Raw genomic sequence first — 17232 nt, forward strand, 5'->3', positions numbered from 1 at the left:
GCCTTTTCTTAGACCTTTTGTATGCTCCATGTCACCCTCAATATATGCAGGCTCATCTCATCTCATCTCATCTCATTATCTCTAGCCGCTTTATCCTTCTACAGGGTCGCAGGCAAGCCGGAGCCCATCCCAGCTGACTACGGGCGAAAGGCGGGGTACACCCTGGACAAGTCGCCAGGTCATCACAGGGCTGACACATAGACACAGACAACCATTCACACTCACATTCACACCTACGGTCAATTTAGAGTCACCAGTTAACCTAACCTGCATGTCTTTGGACTGTGGGGGAAAACGGAGCACCCGGAGGAAACCCACGTGGACACGGGGAGAACATGCAAACTCCACACAGAAAGGCCCTCGCCGGCCACGGGGCTCGAACCCAGAACCTTCTTGCTGTGAGGCAACAGCGCTAACCACTACACCACCGTGCCGCCACAAGGGAAGTTGTTTACCATATATGGTGATTTGAGGGCATTTTTGTATTGTGTGGCAGCTGTGATGAACGCTAATTTCGTTATGTCTACTGCTGGTTCTTCCATGCAGAATTGGAACTTGTTCTGCACACACTTTGATAAATGAGACTCTGGTTTATGATAAACATCTGTACAGAACTAGTAGTCTAGAATTCCTTCTGGTCAATAATTGGTGTGGATTTACTGGAATGCTGGAATGACAAGCCAACTGAAGCACAGCTCTAGTCAAGCTTTCCAAGAGTGGTTTTGACTCTGGTACCTAAGAAGTATGACCACTTACTAGCATAACAAGGCTCAGTACTGTGTATATATAAAATGAATTGGACTTGACGTGGCATGACAAAGGAACCTGAGGCTACATAAAGACAAACTAATCAAGGGATGGACTCAGAACAGGTGCCCACATTAGGTAACAGAGAAAGGACCAAAATACAGGCACACAGCAATGTGAAAAAAAGCACATGGAGTGATGCAAAAAGTAGGAATATTTGACATGAAGGATGTGCGTTTATGAAACATGTAGCTTTAGGTTTTGTTGTTTCTTGATGATAATCTTTCTTGGGCTCAATTTATAGAGCATGCCTCAACTTTCACTTTGAGAAACTTCAAACCTTTTTTTGTGTGTATTCCTTTTCTTATTTCTCCTCCATCTCCATAGGTTCTGCAGTCTCTGTCCCTGGGAGACTCTCGTTTGCGTTCACGTGGGACAGTGCTGGTGAACGCTCTGGGCAGCAACACCTGCCTCAGGAAAGTGGACCTAAGTGGGAACGGGCTGGAGGACATTGGTGCCAAAATGCTTAGCAAAGCCCTACAGATCAACACCACACTACGGTGAGAGGGAGAAAAGGAGAGGACTGAGGAGAGTGGTTTTCTGGGCGGAAGATCGGAAGAGAAAGGATGACAGAGAGATAGCTAGAGAAAAGGGATAAGGACAAGTGGTGAAGGGAAGCAGAAGATGGAGACAGTAGGGGAATATGGTATGAAAATGTGATCTTAAAATCTTTTCTCTGTCTGTCTTTGAAAGGAGTGTGACCTGGGACCGGAACAACACCACCGCTGCAGGGTTCATGGACGTAGCACGAGCTCTAGAACAGTATGACACACACACACACATACACATATTTGATGCTGCATCACAAAAAATACATCTTCATTTAAGGATTTTTATGATTTCTGAATAATGCTAAAGCCATTTTACAGATGTCCTCTTCTCTTCTCTTCTGATCTGCCTTCTTTTCCCCTCTTTACTCTTATTGTCTCTTTTCTTATTCTCTTCTCTTCTTTTCTATACTGATCTGCCTTTTCTTCCCTTCTTTACTTTTATTGTCTCGTCTCTTATTGTCTCGTCTCTTACTGTCGTTTTTATTTTATTGTCTCGTTTCTTCTTGTCTCTTTTCTCTTCTCTTATTGACTTATCTCTTCATATCTTATCTCTTCTTGTCTCCTCTCTTTTCTTGTCTCATCTCTTGTCTCTTCTCATCTCTTCTCTTTTATTGTCGCTTCTCTTTTATTGTCTCGTCTCTTCTTTTCTCTTCTCTTATTGTCTCATCTCTTCTTATCTCTTCTTGTCTCATTTCTTCTCTTCTTGTCTCTTTTATTGTCTCGTCTCTTCTTGTCTTTTCTTCTCTTCCTGTCTCTTCTCTTATTGTCTCTTTGTTTCTCTTCTTGTGTCATCTCTTCTTGTCTCTTTTCTCAGTAATTTCACTTTACAGTACATGCCTATCCCCCTGAGTGATGTTACTCAAGCGTATCGAAGCGCCCCAGAAAGGACAGAGCAGGCGCTTACCAAGGTATGATTCTTCAATCCTACCTGTTCCTGAGGAACTACAAATGGTTAATTTGGCTTTTCAGACCAGTGTGTTTTTCAAAGCAGAACATTTGGGCTGAAAGTTTTTTTATTCTGCTGTTCAGATTCAGAGAGCTTTACTGAGGAATAATCAAACACAACGCTTCTCCCAGAGGCAAGCACTACGCTTACACCAAGGCTTAGTGACCAGCACTGCTGAGCAGGTGTGTGTGTGTGTGTGTGTGTGTGTGTTATGTATCTTTTCTGTATGCTTTAATCTAACAGTGTTACTGTCAATGCCAGTACATTAAAAAGTGTGTGTGATATATCTTACACAGGTGATGGAGCGGTTGTGTGTACGGGTGCAGCAGCAGGTGTGTGTTCTCCGAGGTGCAGCAGATGCGGAGGAAATTCAAGCAGCTAAACAGGTCTTGAAGGAGGCTCGCAACTCTCGTGCGGTGAGTGTGTGTATTCGTGTGTGTGTGTGTGTGTGTGTGTGTGTGTGTTTGTTAGCCAAAACTGAACATGAAGAATAAACTGACAATTGTTGTGGATGCGCTCTTCCACTTCTCTCTCTCTCTCTCTCTCTCTCTCTCAGTGGGTGGAGCATTTTTGAGTATGCGAATGTTTGCATGCTGTCAGTTTGGCACGAGTGATTTCTCTTTATTTTTCTATCAATAATCTTTTTTGTTGTTTTTTATGATTTACTTTTTCACTTATTTTGGTTTTGATATAGTGATTTTTGAGTTCTCTCCCTTTAGGAATTAACACCCAGCACTTTTGCTGGGTGTTTCCTGTGTTTAGGGAGTCATGGCGTTTGAAAATTTAAGTCAGTGACATTCATCATTAATCAGTTGAGGAATGCAGTTTTGCAGTAGGTAATGTTGTGGGTCATAATAGTGTGGTGTCAGCTGCGAGAATGTATGGATCTGTTGTCCTTTTTCTGGATAGTGTTGATAAAGCGAATGAGATTGTAAGTCATGGTGCTGTTATCAACGAGAAATTCCTTAATGTTCTCCCACTGGTAACCCCTGCTAAGCTTATCACATTGTCAAATGTACCACCATTCATAAAAGATGAAGTTTTGGAACATGAATTGACAAGATATGGACAACTGGTATCACCAATTAAGAAAGTTCCCCTTGGCTGTAAATCTCCGCTTTTAAAGCATGTTGTGTCTTTGAGGAGGCATGTTCATTTTGAAAGATTACACTAGCGAACTTGATGTGGGGCTTAAGTTCAAAGTTGAATTTGACTATGTTATATTTGCTACTACTGAGTCTATGAAATGTTTTGGATGCAGAAGAGAAGGCCATCTTATTTTGTCTTGTCCAGAAAAAAAAAAGACACCTATGGCCAGTTAATAGAGAAGGAGAAAATGTTAATGGTGAACATAGCAGAGGTGCAGGAGAAGGAGATAAGGAGACTGGGCCGGTTACTGGAGAAGGAGAAAGCGTGAATGGTGAACATAGCGGAGGTACGGGAGAAGGAGATAAGGAGACTGGGCCGGTTACTGGAGGAGAAAGTGTGAATGGTGAACATCGTGGAGGTGTAGGAGGAGATAAGGAGATTGAGCTATCTACTGATCCTGGGGTTGCGAGAACTGACAGCTCACTGGTAGGTAAAAACTAAAATTCTAATGCTGAAGAGACTGGGGAAAATAGTGAAAGTGCACAACTATGCAATAATAATGTGAATGACATGATAAGTGTGATTATGGAGAAAATAGCAAATGATTTAATGGATGGTAAAGACAAGACTAATGTTCAGGTTGCAGAGCTAGTTTTGTGTGCTGATGAGATAATGGACACAGAGGATTCTGTGTTCAAGACCCCAAACGTTAAAAGGAAAAAAACTAAATAGACGTTCTTCTCCAGGCGCAAAAAAGCCTGTAAGCGCTCCTACTGCAGGGAGTGGAATTGATGGCATGGTTGCTGATACTGAAAATGATTCCTCAGATTCCCTTTCATGCTCTCCATCTCCTAGCGGAAGGGGAGTATATACTGTAAATATGATCAAAAGTTTTCTGGGTACTACAAAGAATGCTAGAGGGGTGAAAGTGGAAGAACATTTTCCAGATACAAATAATTTTATTAACTCAGTTCATTACTTTAGGCATTTAGGTAGTTTCACTGAACCAGTGGTCCACCAACTCAGGAAATTCTTGACCAAATTAAATCAACTAACAGATGAAATTGGTAAGGAGACAGCGTAAATATTTCTTTTTTTCCTGTTATTTTTGTTTGTTGATTTGTTTTCATACTCTCTTCCATTTATGAGTGAATTTAAAATAGTAACCTTAAACATCAATGGTGCAAGAGACTTGAGGAAGAGAGCACAGTTTTTCAAACGGGTAAAACAAAAACATATTGATGTCATGTTTATTCAAGAAACACATATTGATGAAAAGAATGCTGCTGAATGGGTTAGAGAATGGGCAAGGAAAACTTTTCTTTGCCAAAAAACATTTGTGAGTGGAGGAGTAGGTTTGCTCCTCTCTAGAAATGTTGTCCCTCAGTGTTATTCTGTTGAGAGTATAGTAGAGGGGTGACTCTTAAAAGTTAGAGCCATTTTTGAACAGTGCATTTTTGTTTTTATATGTTTATGCACTTTCATCTGGAATTAATCAGATGTTGTTTTTAGATCAGTTATATAATATGTTAAATAATTGTAACAGAGATGAATACCTAGTTTTAGCAGGGGACCTTAATGGCACTGAGTCAAATTTTGATAGAAATCATCTTAAACCGCATAGTGCTTCACATAGAAAACTTGCTGAAATGATTAATAAGCATGAACTAGGTGATATTTGGAGGAATTTTAATAATCAAAGGCAAAATACATGGGCACACACTAGAGATAATTTTTTGTCTAAGGCTAAGCTTGATAGAGTGTATAGTTTTAAGCATCATCTTAATGTTTTTCGGGGTTGTAACATTATTCCAGTTACTTTGTTTGATCACAGCATGGTGCAAGGTGTAATAAGTATGGGCTATATAAAGCCAATGAAAGAAAGAAAGAAAGAAAGAAAGAAAGAAAGAAAGAAAGAAAGAAAGAAAGAAAGAAAGAAAGAAAGAAAGAAAGAAAGAAAAGCACAACTTTATTCATCACACACTTGCGAAATTTCCTCTCTGCATTTAACCCATCTGAAGCAGTGAACACACACATGCACACACATGTGAGCAATGAGCACACACACATACCCAGAGCAGTGGGCAGCCATGCTAACAGCGCCCGGGTAGCAGTTGGGAGTTAGGTGCCTCGCTCAAGGGCACCTCAGCCCAAGACCGTCCCATATTAACCTAACCTGCATGTCTTTGGATTGTCGGGGAAACCGGAGCACCCAGAGGAAACCCACGCAAACACAGGGAGAACATGGAAACTCCACACAGAAAGGTCCTTGCCGGCCACTGGGTTCAAACCCAGAACCCGAGTGCACATTGGCACTTAAACACAAATTTACTGAGTGATGCACATTTTAAAGAGGTTTTCACTTTTTTCTGTAATGGTTTAAGAGAAACTAAGTCTTCATTTAATTCTTTACAACAATTCTGGGACTTTGGAAAGGTTCACATTAAGCAGCTGTGTCACCAATATTCTTGCAACATCACAAATGACATAATCAGATCTATAGACAGCCTTGAGATGGAAATTGTGAAACTTCAGGATTTAGCTGAATCCACAGGAAATTGCACACATATCGAAGTGGCAGAGACGAAAAAAGTTGCATTAGCTGATCTGCTGGGTATAAGGGCACAAGGTGCATTGGTGAGATCTCGCTATCGCCATGTGGACAGTTGGGGGTCGTGCCTGGAGGATGCTCTGGACTCTTGCAGTGGTGCTTTTGTGGCTGGGGACTGCAGTTGACTTGCTGACTTTAGGACTGCAGTTGACTTGCTGACTTTAGGACTGCAGTTGACTTGCTGACTTTGGGACTGCGGTTGTCATGAACGGTTTTGCGTTCAGGTTTCCGGCGGTTGGGGGGTTTATAGCATCAACGAAGCTGACTTTGTTAGGACTGTTAATGTTATAGTCATGTTGTCTGTTGTTGCCCGGATGGGGATGGGTTCCCTTTTGAGTCTGGTTCCTCTCAAAGTTTCTTCCTCATGTCATCTGAGGGAGTTTTTCCTTGCCACTGTCGCCACAGGCGTGCTCATTGGGGATAGATTAGGGATAAAATTAGCTCATATTTTAAGTCTTTCAAATTCTGTGAAGCTGCTTTGCGACAATGTTTATTGTTAAAAGCGCTATACAAATGAACTTGACTTGACTGGCTATCAGAATATAGTGCGGATGAATGTTCCATCCAAATTCTTCTTTAGTCTGGAGTGGAAAAATGGCCAGAGAAGATGTATGCATGCTCTGCTTTCAGAATCTGGGGGTCTTTCAGTAGATCCTGCTGAGACTAAAAAAATTGTGGTCAAGTTCTATGCCGATCTTTATACCAGTGAATAAACTGAAAAACTGGCCATGGAAAGTGACATCTTTGATGATCTTCCTAAGGTTTCAGAGGAATCTGCCATGGAATTAGAGGCAGCATTATTCCTGGAGGAACTGACTTGTGCACTTCAGAGCATGGAATGTGAGCCTGGCATTGATGGTCTCCCCATAGAGTTTTACAGGTGCTTCTGGTCTGTGCTTGGAGATGATCTGCTGGAAGTGTTGAAATGAGAATAAGAACGAAGCCCTAGTAATAGGTGACTGGGACAGAGGGGAGAGGCTTTCTTTTCCTCAAGGGTTGAATCTGGTTACGGGAGGTTTTAGATATCTTGGGGTGTTTCTAGGAGATAAGTAAATACAAATGAAAACCTGGGATGGCATCCTTGAGAAAGTTAAAAGGCGCCTTAATAGATGGTCGTCATTATTACCACAAATGTCCTATCAAGGACCATACAGATTATATTAATCTGTAACAATCTGGTGGCATCTTCTTTGTGGCACTGTCTTATGTGTATTGAGCCTCCACCAGGCTTGTTTTCGAGTATCCAGGCAACAACAGTGGACTTCTTTTGGGATACATTGCACTGGGTACCCCAAAGTGTTTTGTTTTTATCAAAAGAAGAAGGGGCCAAGACCTTGTGCACCTGGCGAGTAGAGTTGCTGCTTTTTGCCTCCAGTTTCTGCAGAGATTACTCTATGGACCAAAGGACTTATGCCGCTTTTCCACTACCAACGCGGCTGAGTTGGGCTGAGCCGTGCCGTGCTGAGTTGGGCTGAGTCGAGCTGAGTGGGGCTGTTGGAGTTGCATTTCGACTACAACCGCGCTGAACCGTGCTGGCTGGAAGTGGGTGGACATATTGGGTAGAGTTAGCGAAAGTGGGTGGACGTAACGTGATGTCGTTAGGCGGCGCAAACAGTGACATCAGTGACCTTTTAAGCGGTAGTCTCACGACCCGGATAGTAAACAATAAACATGGAGGACATGGAGTCGTTAGTGTTGCTGGTCTTGGTGCTGTGGCTTGTTGTCACCGACAACACCAACAGATACTGGCAAGAGCGTATAGATGAGGCGAGGCGCATAAGGCTTCAGAAATTCTCGTAATTCGTAATTCTTCTTCTTCCGGGTTTACGGTGTTTACAGATCCCAGCGTGCTCGCGGGGCGTGTGTGGGCATGTGAGGACACTCCTCCTCACCAATCAGTGCACAGGGGAGTGTCTCCTCACGCCCCTAGCCCCACTCGGCTCGGTTTGGCTCACTTCAGCCCCACTCCAAAACCGTGCGAGTTTTGGGTGCTGAGTAAGGCTGAAGCGAGCCCAGTCGCGCCGCTCTGAGGTAGTCGAAACGCGAGCCATGTTGGGCTGAAGTGAGCTGAAAAAGGGTAGTGGAAAAGGGCCATTAGTGTGGAGACCCCTGGCCTGTACATTATTGCGGAGGCTGGGGGGGGGTTGGATCTGGATTTTAATTTGTTTTTAATGGACTCAAGGAGACTATCTTTCCAGAGGCTACCTTGCTTTTACTGTGGACTTTTCAAAGTGCTTTCTTTGTTTATTATGCAGCGAAAAGGAAGTTCTGCCTCCCTTCATTGGCTCCTGAAGAAACCCCTGATTAAAGGGGCATGCTTGGACATATCAGCAGGGATGACCCCTTCTTTGGATAATATTTTAAGTGCTAGAGGAATAAGAACTTTAAGAGACATTGTGATTGTAGCAGGTTCAACTTTCAGTAATGCAGAAAATGTGGCTACGGCTTTAAGAATAAAGTCTTTGCGTGTAGTGACACAACTATTAACAGAAAGTGAATGTGCTCTGTTACAGTCTTTTCACAATGAGGGGTTGAACTCTGGCGGTGCAGTGCTCTAGTGGTTAGCACTGTCGCCTCACAGCAAGAAGGTTCTGGGTTCGAGCCCAGTGGCTGATGGAGCTTGTATGTTCTCCCCGTGTCTGCATGGGTTTCCTCCAGGTGCTCCGGTTTCCCCCACAGTCCAAAGACATGTAGGTTAGGTTAATTGGTGGCTCGAAATTGACCATAGGTGTGAATGTGAATTGTCTTAGCCCTGTGATGATCTGGTGACTTGTCCAGGGTGTACCCTGCCTCTTGCCCATAGTCAGCTGGGATAGGCTCCAGCTTGCCTGCGACCCTGCACAAGATAAGCAGTTACGGATAATGGATGGATGGATGGATGGATGGATGGATAGGGTTGAACTTCAGTGGTGAAGAGTCTTTCCCAATGTTGAGTCTCATGTCTGATTATGTTGGATGTGTGGGTAACTTATTAGAGATAACTGATTTTAACTTAAAATCAACAAATGGGAAAGTTTTTTTTTTTTTTAAATAAAGCCTGTGTTAAGGCTTTGAATAAGACAAAGTTGAATGCAAGGGCTGACATACCATGATGTATGAAACTTGGGCTTAATGATGATATTAAACCTGCATGGAGAGCTTTATATAAAGCACCATTAACAAAAAGAAAATATGGCGACTTACAGTGGAAAATTATACATGGCACAGTAGCTGTCAACTCTTTTGTTCCTGTTTTTAGTCTAATTGTTGAGGATAAGTGTCCTTTTTGTGCAAAAAGAGAAACTGTTTTTCATTGTTTTATGGAATGTGACAGACTTGGCTCTTTGTTTTGTTGCTTAGAGTTGATATTTAGAGCTTTTAATGTTGGGTTTACAAATAATTGTTTTATTTTGGGTGTTCTGTATACCCAGAAGAAAAAAAAATCACAATGTCAGTGTTGTAACTACCTAAGGTGGGTGGAATACTGAAGTGCATACAGGCGGGTAGTGATGTTTAAACCTGGTTCTTTATACCCCCTGCAAAAAAAGTTTGGGGGGGGGGTATATAGGAATCACCCTGTCTGTCTATCTGTCCATGTGTATTGTAAGCGCAACTCCTCCTAAATGGTTTGATGGATTTTGATGAAACTTTACACAGTTGCACTATACTACCTGAAGATGTGCCTGAAGGAAAATAATCCTGGTCCGATGTTTCAAAGGGGAGATAATTCAACTTATTCCCTTGCATATGGCAATATATGATGATAGGCTTGTAAGCGTGACTCCTCCTAAACGGTTTGATGGATTTTCATGAAACTCTACACAGTTGCAGTATACCACCTGAAGATGTGCAGGAAGGAAAATAACCCTGGTCTGAAGTTTCAAAGGGGAGATAATTCAACTTATTCCCTTACATATGGCAATATATGATGACAGGCTTGTAAGTGCAACTCCTCCTAAACAGTTTGATGGATTTCGATGAAACTTTACACAGCTGCCACCTGAAGATGTGCATGAAGGAAAATAGTCCTGGTCTGGTATTTCAAAGGGGAGATAATTCAACGTATTCCCTTACATATGGCAATATATGATGACAGGCTCGTAAGTGGGGGGTATTCTATAGTGTTTACTCACAGTTCTAGTTTCATTTTGGAAATAGCTTTTCAGCATCACTTTCCTCTACACACACATGTACACATGCTCTAGTCGGGAGACAGCCGCCTCTCCTCTCTCCCTCTTCTTATCAACCCTCGGCCATCACTGAAACACACACACACACACACACACACACACACACACACACACACACACACACACAATTAACAACAGGTGAGATCACTTTGCCACTCACCTTCCCTGGCCCTGCCCTCCATTCACAAACTGACGCTTGACCACATCCCTGCTGCCACGGTCAGTTATTGAATTTTGTAATTGTCCAGGTAAAGATGGCAATATGGATTAGCTGGAGAATTGCTGTGGAAGGTTTTTCTAGTCAAGACTGTTTCTGTCTTTTTAAGATTGGTGAAGTCCAGAATAATGACAGACTTCAAATTTTATTCAGCACAGAAAGACTTTGATGGATTTGAGAATGTATTGGGATACAAAGAAGTGTTTTGTTCGGGTAGTAATAATGAACTAATGTAGGGATATGTTTTGAGCTAAAGCTTATATTGTCCTGTTTTTAACCTTTTTTTTCCAATTTATGTTACTATTTTCTTCCTATTTTTTAGTCCTTTGTGAAATACATTAAAGATGTTCAATAAAGTATTTTGTTAAATTCTAAAAAAAAATTCTCCTCTCTCTCTCTCTCTCTCTCTCTCTCTCTCTCTCACTCATTCACACACACACACACACACACACACACACACACACACACACACACACACACACAGCTCTACCCATCTCTGTGTGAGTTGGCTCATGTTCTCTCGGTTGATGGACCAGTCAGACAGAGACTAGACTCACTGGCTGGGGAACTGGCCAAGGCTGCAGATAAAGAACTGCAGGTACACGCACAAACAGTCACATGCACATAATACAAATGCTTAGCCACTCTTTATCACCACCTACTGGACAATTGATATTGATAATATCAATGGATAAAATGGTTGGTTGTTTGAATAATCTGCTGCCTGTTCAATGCCAGCCAGGTTTGCCAGGTCTCAGCAAAATTCTCAACCCAACTACATCTCAGATACACAAAGTCCTGAACCTAATCCTGAACATTTCAGCATTGGAAAAAAAAGTTCTAGTTTTTATATGTAAAACAAGTGGTGCATGCGCATTTCTAATATATACTGTCAGGAATACACCATTTTTATCATCATTTTGTACAGACATTATCCACTTTATTGTCCCCTTTTCACTCTTCACAATCTTTGATATATGTATTTTCTTCCATATTTAGACAATTTACCTGGTGTTCTGAGAGTACCGGTATATCAGAATAAATATGTAGAATGAATGACCACAAACCTACGCGAAAAGCATGCCAAACAAAATCACTGTAACATCTGTACATGTATATTACCACAACAGAAATGGTTCTGAAATGTATAGACTTGTAAATAAAAAGTTAAATTTCCTGTTAAAAAGTAGAAAGACTGTCACTTTTATTTATATCTAACTGATTTGTTTATTGTTTAAATGATTCACTGATTGAAACATACTCTAAATAAATCTGTGATTGTGCTCTAATCCGGAACAGGTGCATATACTGTAATTAGTCCTAATGGCACTGCACACATTGTAATCTGTGGCATGCACTGTGTGCTCCGAGCACCAATGCACATGGGCATGACACAGTGATTTTTTTTTTGAAGACTCCAACTCATTGTCACTAAAGGTGGGGTACATAAACTTAGTTTGTTATATGTGAAAGTTTGTAGTAAAAGAGTTCGTTGTTGAGGGCTGGCAATGTAGTTAGTTAATAACAAAAACAATAATAATAATAATAATAATAATCTCATCTCATCTCATTATCTCAAGCCGCTTTATCCTTCTACAGGGTCGCAGGCAAGCTGGAGCCTATCCCAGCTGACTACGGGCGAAAGGCGGGGTACACCCTGGACAAGTCGCCAGGTCATCACAGGGCTGACACATAGACACAGACAACCATTCACACCTACGGTCAATTTAGAGTCACCAGTTAACCTAACCTGCATGTCTTTGGACTGTGGGGGAAACCGGAGCACCCGGAGGAAACCCACGCGGACACGGGGAGAACATGCAAACTCCACACAGAAAGGCCCTCGCCGGCCCCGGGGCTCGAACCCAGGACCTTCTTGCTGTGAGGCGACAGCGCTAACCACTACACCACCGTGCCGCCCCAATAATAATAATAATAATAATAAAACATATAAAAAGCAAAAAAAAAAGTGTTTGATCCCCACCCCACTCCTCATCTTAAACAACAAACAAACAAACAAATTAGACATAGTTACATGTTATGTAACATCATCCTGCAATATAGTACCTTTTAGCAACATTTCAGGGAGCCAACAGGGACATCTAGTGAGATTTTTTTTGTCAAATAATGACAAGCTGTGTTTTTTTGTCTTATTATGATCAATAGAAATAAAAAAAGAGAGACTCGTGCTATAATCTAAGTAATAACAGGTTATGAACACCTTACGACCTTCTAATTTCATGTACATTTGACAATATTAAACATAACTATAAGCCAATTTAAAAAGTATGCTTGCTGTAATGGTGTTGTAAAGCACTTTCCTGTAATTGGAAATTAATCAACCTCAGGCTGCATCACACAACCACTTTGTTGATTGTTTTCCTATCACTTCATGCCCTGTCAGGTTGTTTGTGTCTATGCGTCAGCCCTGTGATGACCAGGTGACTTGTCCAGGGTGTACCCTGCCTCTCGCCCCTAGTCAGCTGGGATAGGCTCTAGTTTGCCTGCGACCCTGTACAGTATAAGCAGCTACAGATAATGGATGGATAGATGGATCATGCCCTGTCATGTTTTACTTATTGTGATGCCAATAGGACTAGCTACAATACACTCGTATTTTCTCATTGATTAATCAGTTGACTGTTTGATTGACAGGTGATTGTGGACTCGATGGTGTCTCTGTGCCAGGAGCTGTGTCCGCTGTCCTCAGTGGCGGCAGAGCGACTGAGTCCTCCTTTGTCCTCTGTTTCAGAACGAGTGTCAATCCCTCGTTCAGCTATCCGCACTGCGCTGATGGAGAGAGCGGCACAAGACATTCATCGGGCATTAGAGTAAGGGGGATGGGGAATCAAAGACTGAGGGGGGATGATGAATGGGTGAAAGGGGAAGGAAGAGAGAGGAGGAGAGCTGCTGATTTGCCAGTAATTCAACTTGTAGTTATTAGTTATTGAATTAAAATTGAATTTAGAGAGGGAGAGGAAGTGAGCAAGTGAGAGAAATTAAAAGAGGATGGGGAATAAGACTAGAAAGAGGGAAGTTATGAATATTGATGTGAAGAGAAGAAAGTGATAGATAGAAGAAAGTGGGAGATAAATGATCAGTGAAACAATAGAAGAAGGTGAGAATGGAAGACTGGAGCAGCAGTGTCTGTGTTTATATTCATATTGGGTATGTCTGTATTAATTCAATACCACCTCCTCACTCCATTCACTTCCTGCTCCTCTCTCATTTCATCTTTCTCACTTTTCATTTCTCTACCTCTGTCTCATAGGGAGGTCAAACTATCCGTGGTGTCGTATCTCACCAACTCAATCGTGGATCAGATCTTACAGGAGCTCTACTCTACTCACAAAGCTCTGGTAAGACGTCTTTGTCCCTGTTACATTCTTTCTTTTCCAGTCTTCTCACACTTTCTTTCGATAGCAATCTTTTGCTGGTGTTTCTATTACTGCGGTTCAGTCATTTTGGATCTGTGGAAGAAGTCAGTTGTAGAAAGTCAGTGATGTGTCTTTCAGACTTTGAAGACAACATCCACAGAGGTGCCATCATTTATGGTTTTTGACCCTGTAAAAACAAACACATAAAAAACAAAAAGTGTAGCCACTTATTAGGAAATATCAATCACTTCATCATTTGTTTTCCTCTCTTTTGGCACTTTATATGAACCCATTTCTTCAATTTATCTTTCAGTTTTCTAATCAACGTATGTCTTCTAAGAGTTATACCCTATATAAGTGAGCATCTGTAGTAAATTTTAAGCTATGTAGGATTTGCATGTTTAGGATCCTGGGTAGAAATATACAATTCAATCAAGCTAAAGATAACATTATGAGGAGTGGGTAAATAAAAAGCTATACAGTTAGAGTAGTTAGAGTCAGGGATCTGTATTTTATTGTCATTACTGCTTAGGCATACTACTTAGGGTGGATTATGTAGCCTTGAAATATCTCTAACGCTGTATTGACTTTGCAGCCGTGAGATTAAAACGCAATTTGAACATGCAAAATGCCAAAACCTTACATACAACTGTGTGTGTCAGACACAACAGGTGTCTCAGATGAAACAGTGGGATGGCCTATGTGATGGCGGCACAGGTCGAAGATCACACAGACACAGAGACTCACTCGAGATCACTGATGAGGAGCTGGGCACGAGCATTGTAAGTGTGTGTGTATGTAAAACTATTTTCATACCATCTCACGCTAAAGCTGGTGGATAAATAAAGCTAGGCATCTGCACTATTGTGGGCGGAGCCACACAAAAGGTGGGGAAGTGAGATCTGTAAGCAAACTCTGTTCGTGTCCATGCGAAAATCTCACTGTACTGCAAGTTCTTAAAAGGAAGGAAAGGAGCTGATTTGATTGGATATCGCAGCAGCACACTTAACCACACCTCTTAATAATGTGTTCATTCAAGCCCAACACCTTTTTACATTTGTGTCTCTTGGTGAGTTATAATGCCCGTTTTTTTTGTGTGTGTGCTATGATTGTGACATTATTTTCCCTAGTGTGTGTGTGTGTGTATATGTGTTTATGAGTAGTAAATGTTGTACATTGTCTGTGCACAACTGCAGGACACAATTGCCATTAAGAAGCGCAGCGCCAGGACCAGACGAATCAGACCTGTTTCCACTAGACTGAGTGAGTGAGTGAGTGTGTGTGTGTGTGTGTGTGTGTGTGTGTGTGTGTGTGTGTGTATACGTCTCTCACTCTCTCTCTCTGTCTGTCTGTATCTCTTTCCATTCTTCTCCTCATTGACCAATTACCTGTATTTCCCTCAGGGGTGCCATTAGTAAGAGTGCCCTTTTGGTTTCTCTCTCAGGTTTGTGTGATGACTCCAGCTTGTCTCCTCCCAACTCAGGCGCACAACTCTCCTCACCCCTCTCTTGCTCGGCATCATGGGAGGACTTATCTGCCTTGCCAACTCAGGGTGCACCCCTGCTTCATGTGACCCGGGTCAGGCCGAGGCCTCCGCGAAGGCACAGAGGAGGCATCCTTTCGTCTGATTCGGTGAGAGACACAACCCGATCCCAAATATCTCCCTGCAGGACTGGAAAGTTTAGTAAGTCTTTTTAGTGGCACTTTCTAATGGACCAAGTTGGAAAATCACATATGTGTAATTTATGTAATGTAATTTACATTTAATATAAATACCTGGGCCTGAATTCTTTCTCCTATGAAAATGTAGATTTGTCATTATTCTCAAATCAGTGTTAGAGGATGCTACTTTCCAAGTCGAACAGAATTAGGAATATAAAAGAAGGCAGGAAGCTCTGAATTAAGGCACTGTACTAATTGTAATTGTACTAGTGCATGTTGCTACTATAGATATGATAATGTATTAGAATTAATAAAGACCTTGCAGGTGCAACAGAAAGAATTAATCATAACCTAGCTCTATGCTAGAACTTACCATACAGTAGCTAAGTTTAGCTTGAGGTCATGTCCATCATGATAATCATATTTTAAATACTGTGTGATTTAATGTCATTTTCATTTATATACAGTATGACTGAGAAACTCTGATTTTTCTGCTTGTTAAGCCATGATGTATTGACCGTATTTACAGGGCCAGTCCTCATCTCAACATGCCCCAGTGCTCTGTCCTTCATTGTTTGAATAGATCTGAGTTCAAAGAAACGATGTAATTGCCATGAAGGAAAATGTTTACTTGCTTTTAGTATTTATAAAATGCAATATCTCCAAAAAGAAAATTTAAAATGAGGAACAAAGAGGCCAGAGGATGGGAGAAACAGTGGTGATCAGTGGTTAGGTGTGCGTGGGACCATGATTATCAGTCATTGGGCGTGCGCAGGACTATGGTTCCCTGTGATTGGTCATGAGTGTGACCATGGTTATCAGTGATTGGGCATTCACAGGACGATGGTTAGCAGTGATTGATCATGGATGGGACCATGTTTATTAGTAATTGGTCAATTCGGGACCATGGTTTTCAGTCATGGGTGGGACCATGGTTATCAGTCAGTAGTCATGGGCAGGACCATGGTTATCAGTCAGTGGTCATGGGCAGGACCATGGTTATCAGTGATTGGGCATGGGCAGGACCATGGTTATCAGTGATTGGGCATGTGTGGGACCATGGTTATTAGTAATTAGTCAATTCAGGACCATGGTTTTCAGTAATTGGTCATGGGCAGGACCATGGTTCTCAATAATTGGTCATTGTCAGGACCATGGTTATCAGTTATTGGGCGTGTGCAGGACCATGGTTACCAATGATTGGTCATGGGTGGGACCATGGTTATCAGTAATTGTCATGAGCAGGACCATGGTTATCAGTAATTGGTCATGTCCAGGACCTTGGTTAATGATGGCTGATGTCATTCTCGGGAGACCATGGTTTGCATCCAGAAAGTCTGTTCAGTTGGCGCTGGAACAGTGCCTTGAGTGGCTGTGTAAGCCCACACATGAGTGGCATTCTCTGCTGTAGTGGGCGCATTTGAAGGCGGTGTCAGCGCTGGTTGTTGCCAAATGGCTGGCCTTCCTCCAGGCATGCTTTTCCTCTGCTGTCTGTCTCAGTTTGTCCTCCCTTCTCTGAAGGGAGCTCTTGCCTCCATTGATAGCAGTCGCTGGTGAGTTCCTCCCACCTCTCAACGTTCATGTTGAGTGCTTTCATATCACACTTGCAGATGTCTTTAAAGTGGAGGAGGGGCGTCCTTGTGCATGTTTTCTGGTGGCCAACTCACCGTACAGCAGGTCCTTGGGGATCCTCCCATCCTGCATGCGGTGGACGTGGCCGAGCCAATGAAGGCAATGCTGCTAGAGCATCATGAAGATACTTGGGATATCAAGCAAGCAAGGACATCATTGTTTGTGATTCAG

General features: G+C 42.1%; 1 protein-coding gene across 1 annotated transcript in view; it reads left to right on the forward strand.

Moving 5' to 3' along the window:
* Nucleotides 1–17232, forward strand: part of LOC132869202 (capping protein, Arp2/3 and myosin-I linker protein 3-like) — a 250085-nt gene that overhangs the window by 171942 nt on the left and 60911 nt on the right. Inside the window, exons 21-31 of the mRNA XM_060902539.1 lie at nucleotides 1135–1307; nucleotides 1501–1569; nucleotides 2173–2266; nucleotides 2388–2486; nucleotides 2601–2720; nucleotides 10875–10988; nucleotides 13046–13221; nucleotides 13662–13749; nucleotides 14430–14549; nucleotides 14964–15030; nucleotides 15212–15399. Of these exons, the coding sequence (XP_060758522.1) occupies nucleotides 1135–1307; nucleotides 1501–1569; nucleotides 2173–2266; nucleotides 2388–2486; nucleotides 2601–2720; nucleotides 10875–10988; nucleotides 13046–13221; nucleotides 13662–13749; nucleotides 14430–14549; nucleotides 14964–15030; nucleotides 15212–15399 (1308 nt within the window). The remainder of the gene's footprint in view (nucleotides 1–1134; nucleotides 1308–1500; nucleotides 1570–2172; nucleotides 2267–2387; nucleotides 2487–2600; nucleotides 2721–10874; nucleotides 10989–13045; nucleotides 13222–13661; nucleotides 13750–14429; nucleotides 14550–14963; nucleotides 15031–15211; nucleotides 15400–17232) is intronic.

Source organism: Neoarius graeffei, chromosome 2 (assembly GCF_027579695.1).
Source record: "Neoarius graeffei isolate fNeoGra1 chromosome 2, fNeoGra1.pri, whole genome shotgun sequence".
Taxonomy (NCBI): Eukaryota; Metazoa; Chordata; class Actinopteri; order Siluriformes; family Ariidae; genus Neoarius; species Neoarius graeffei.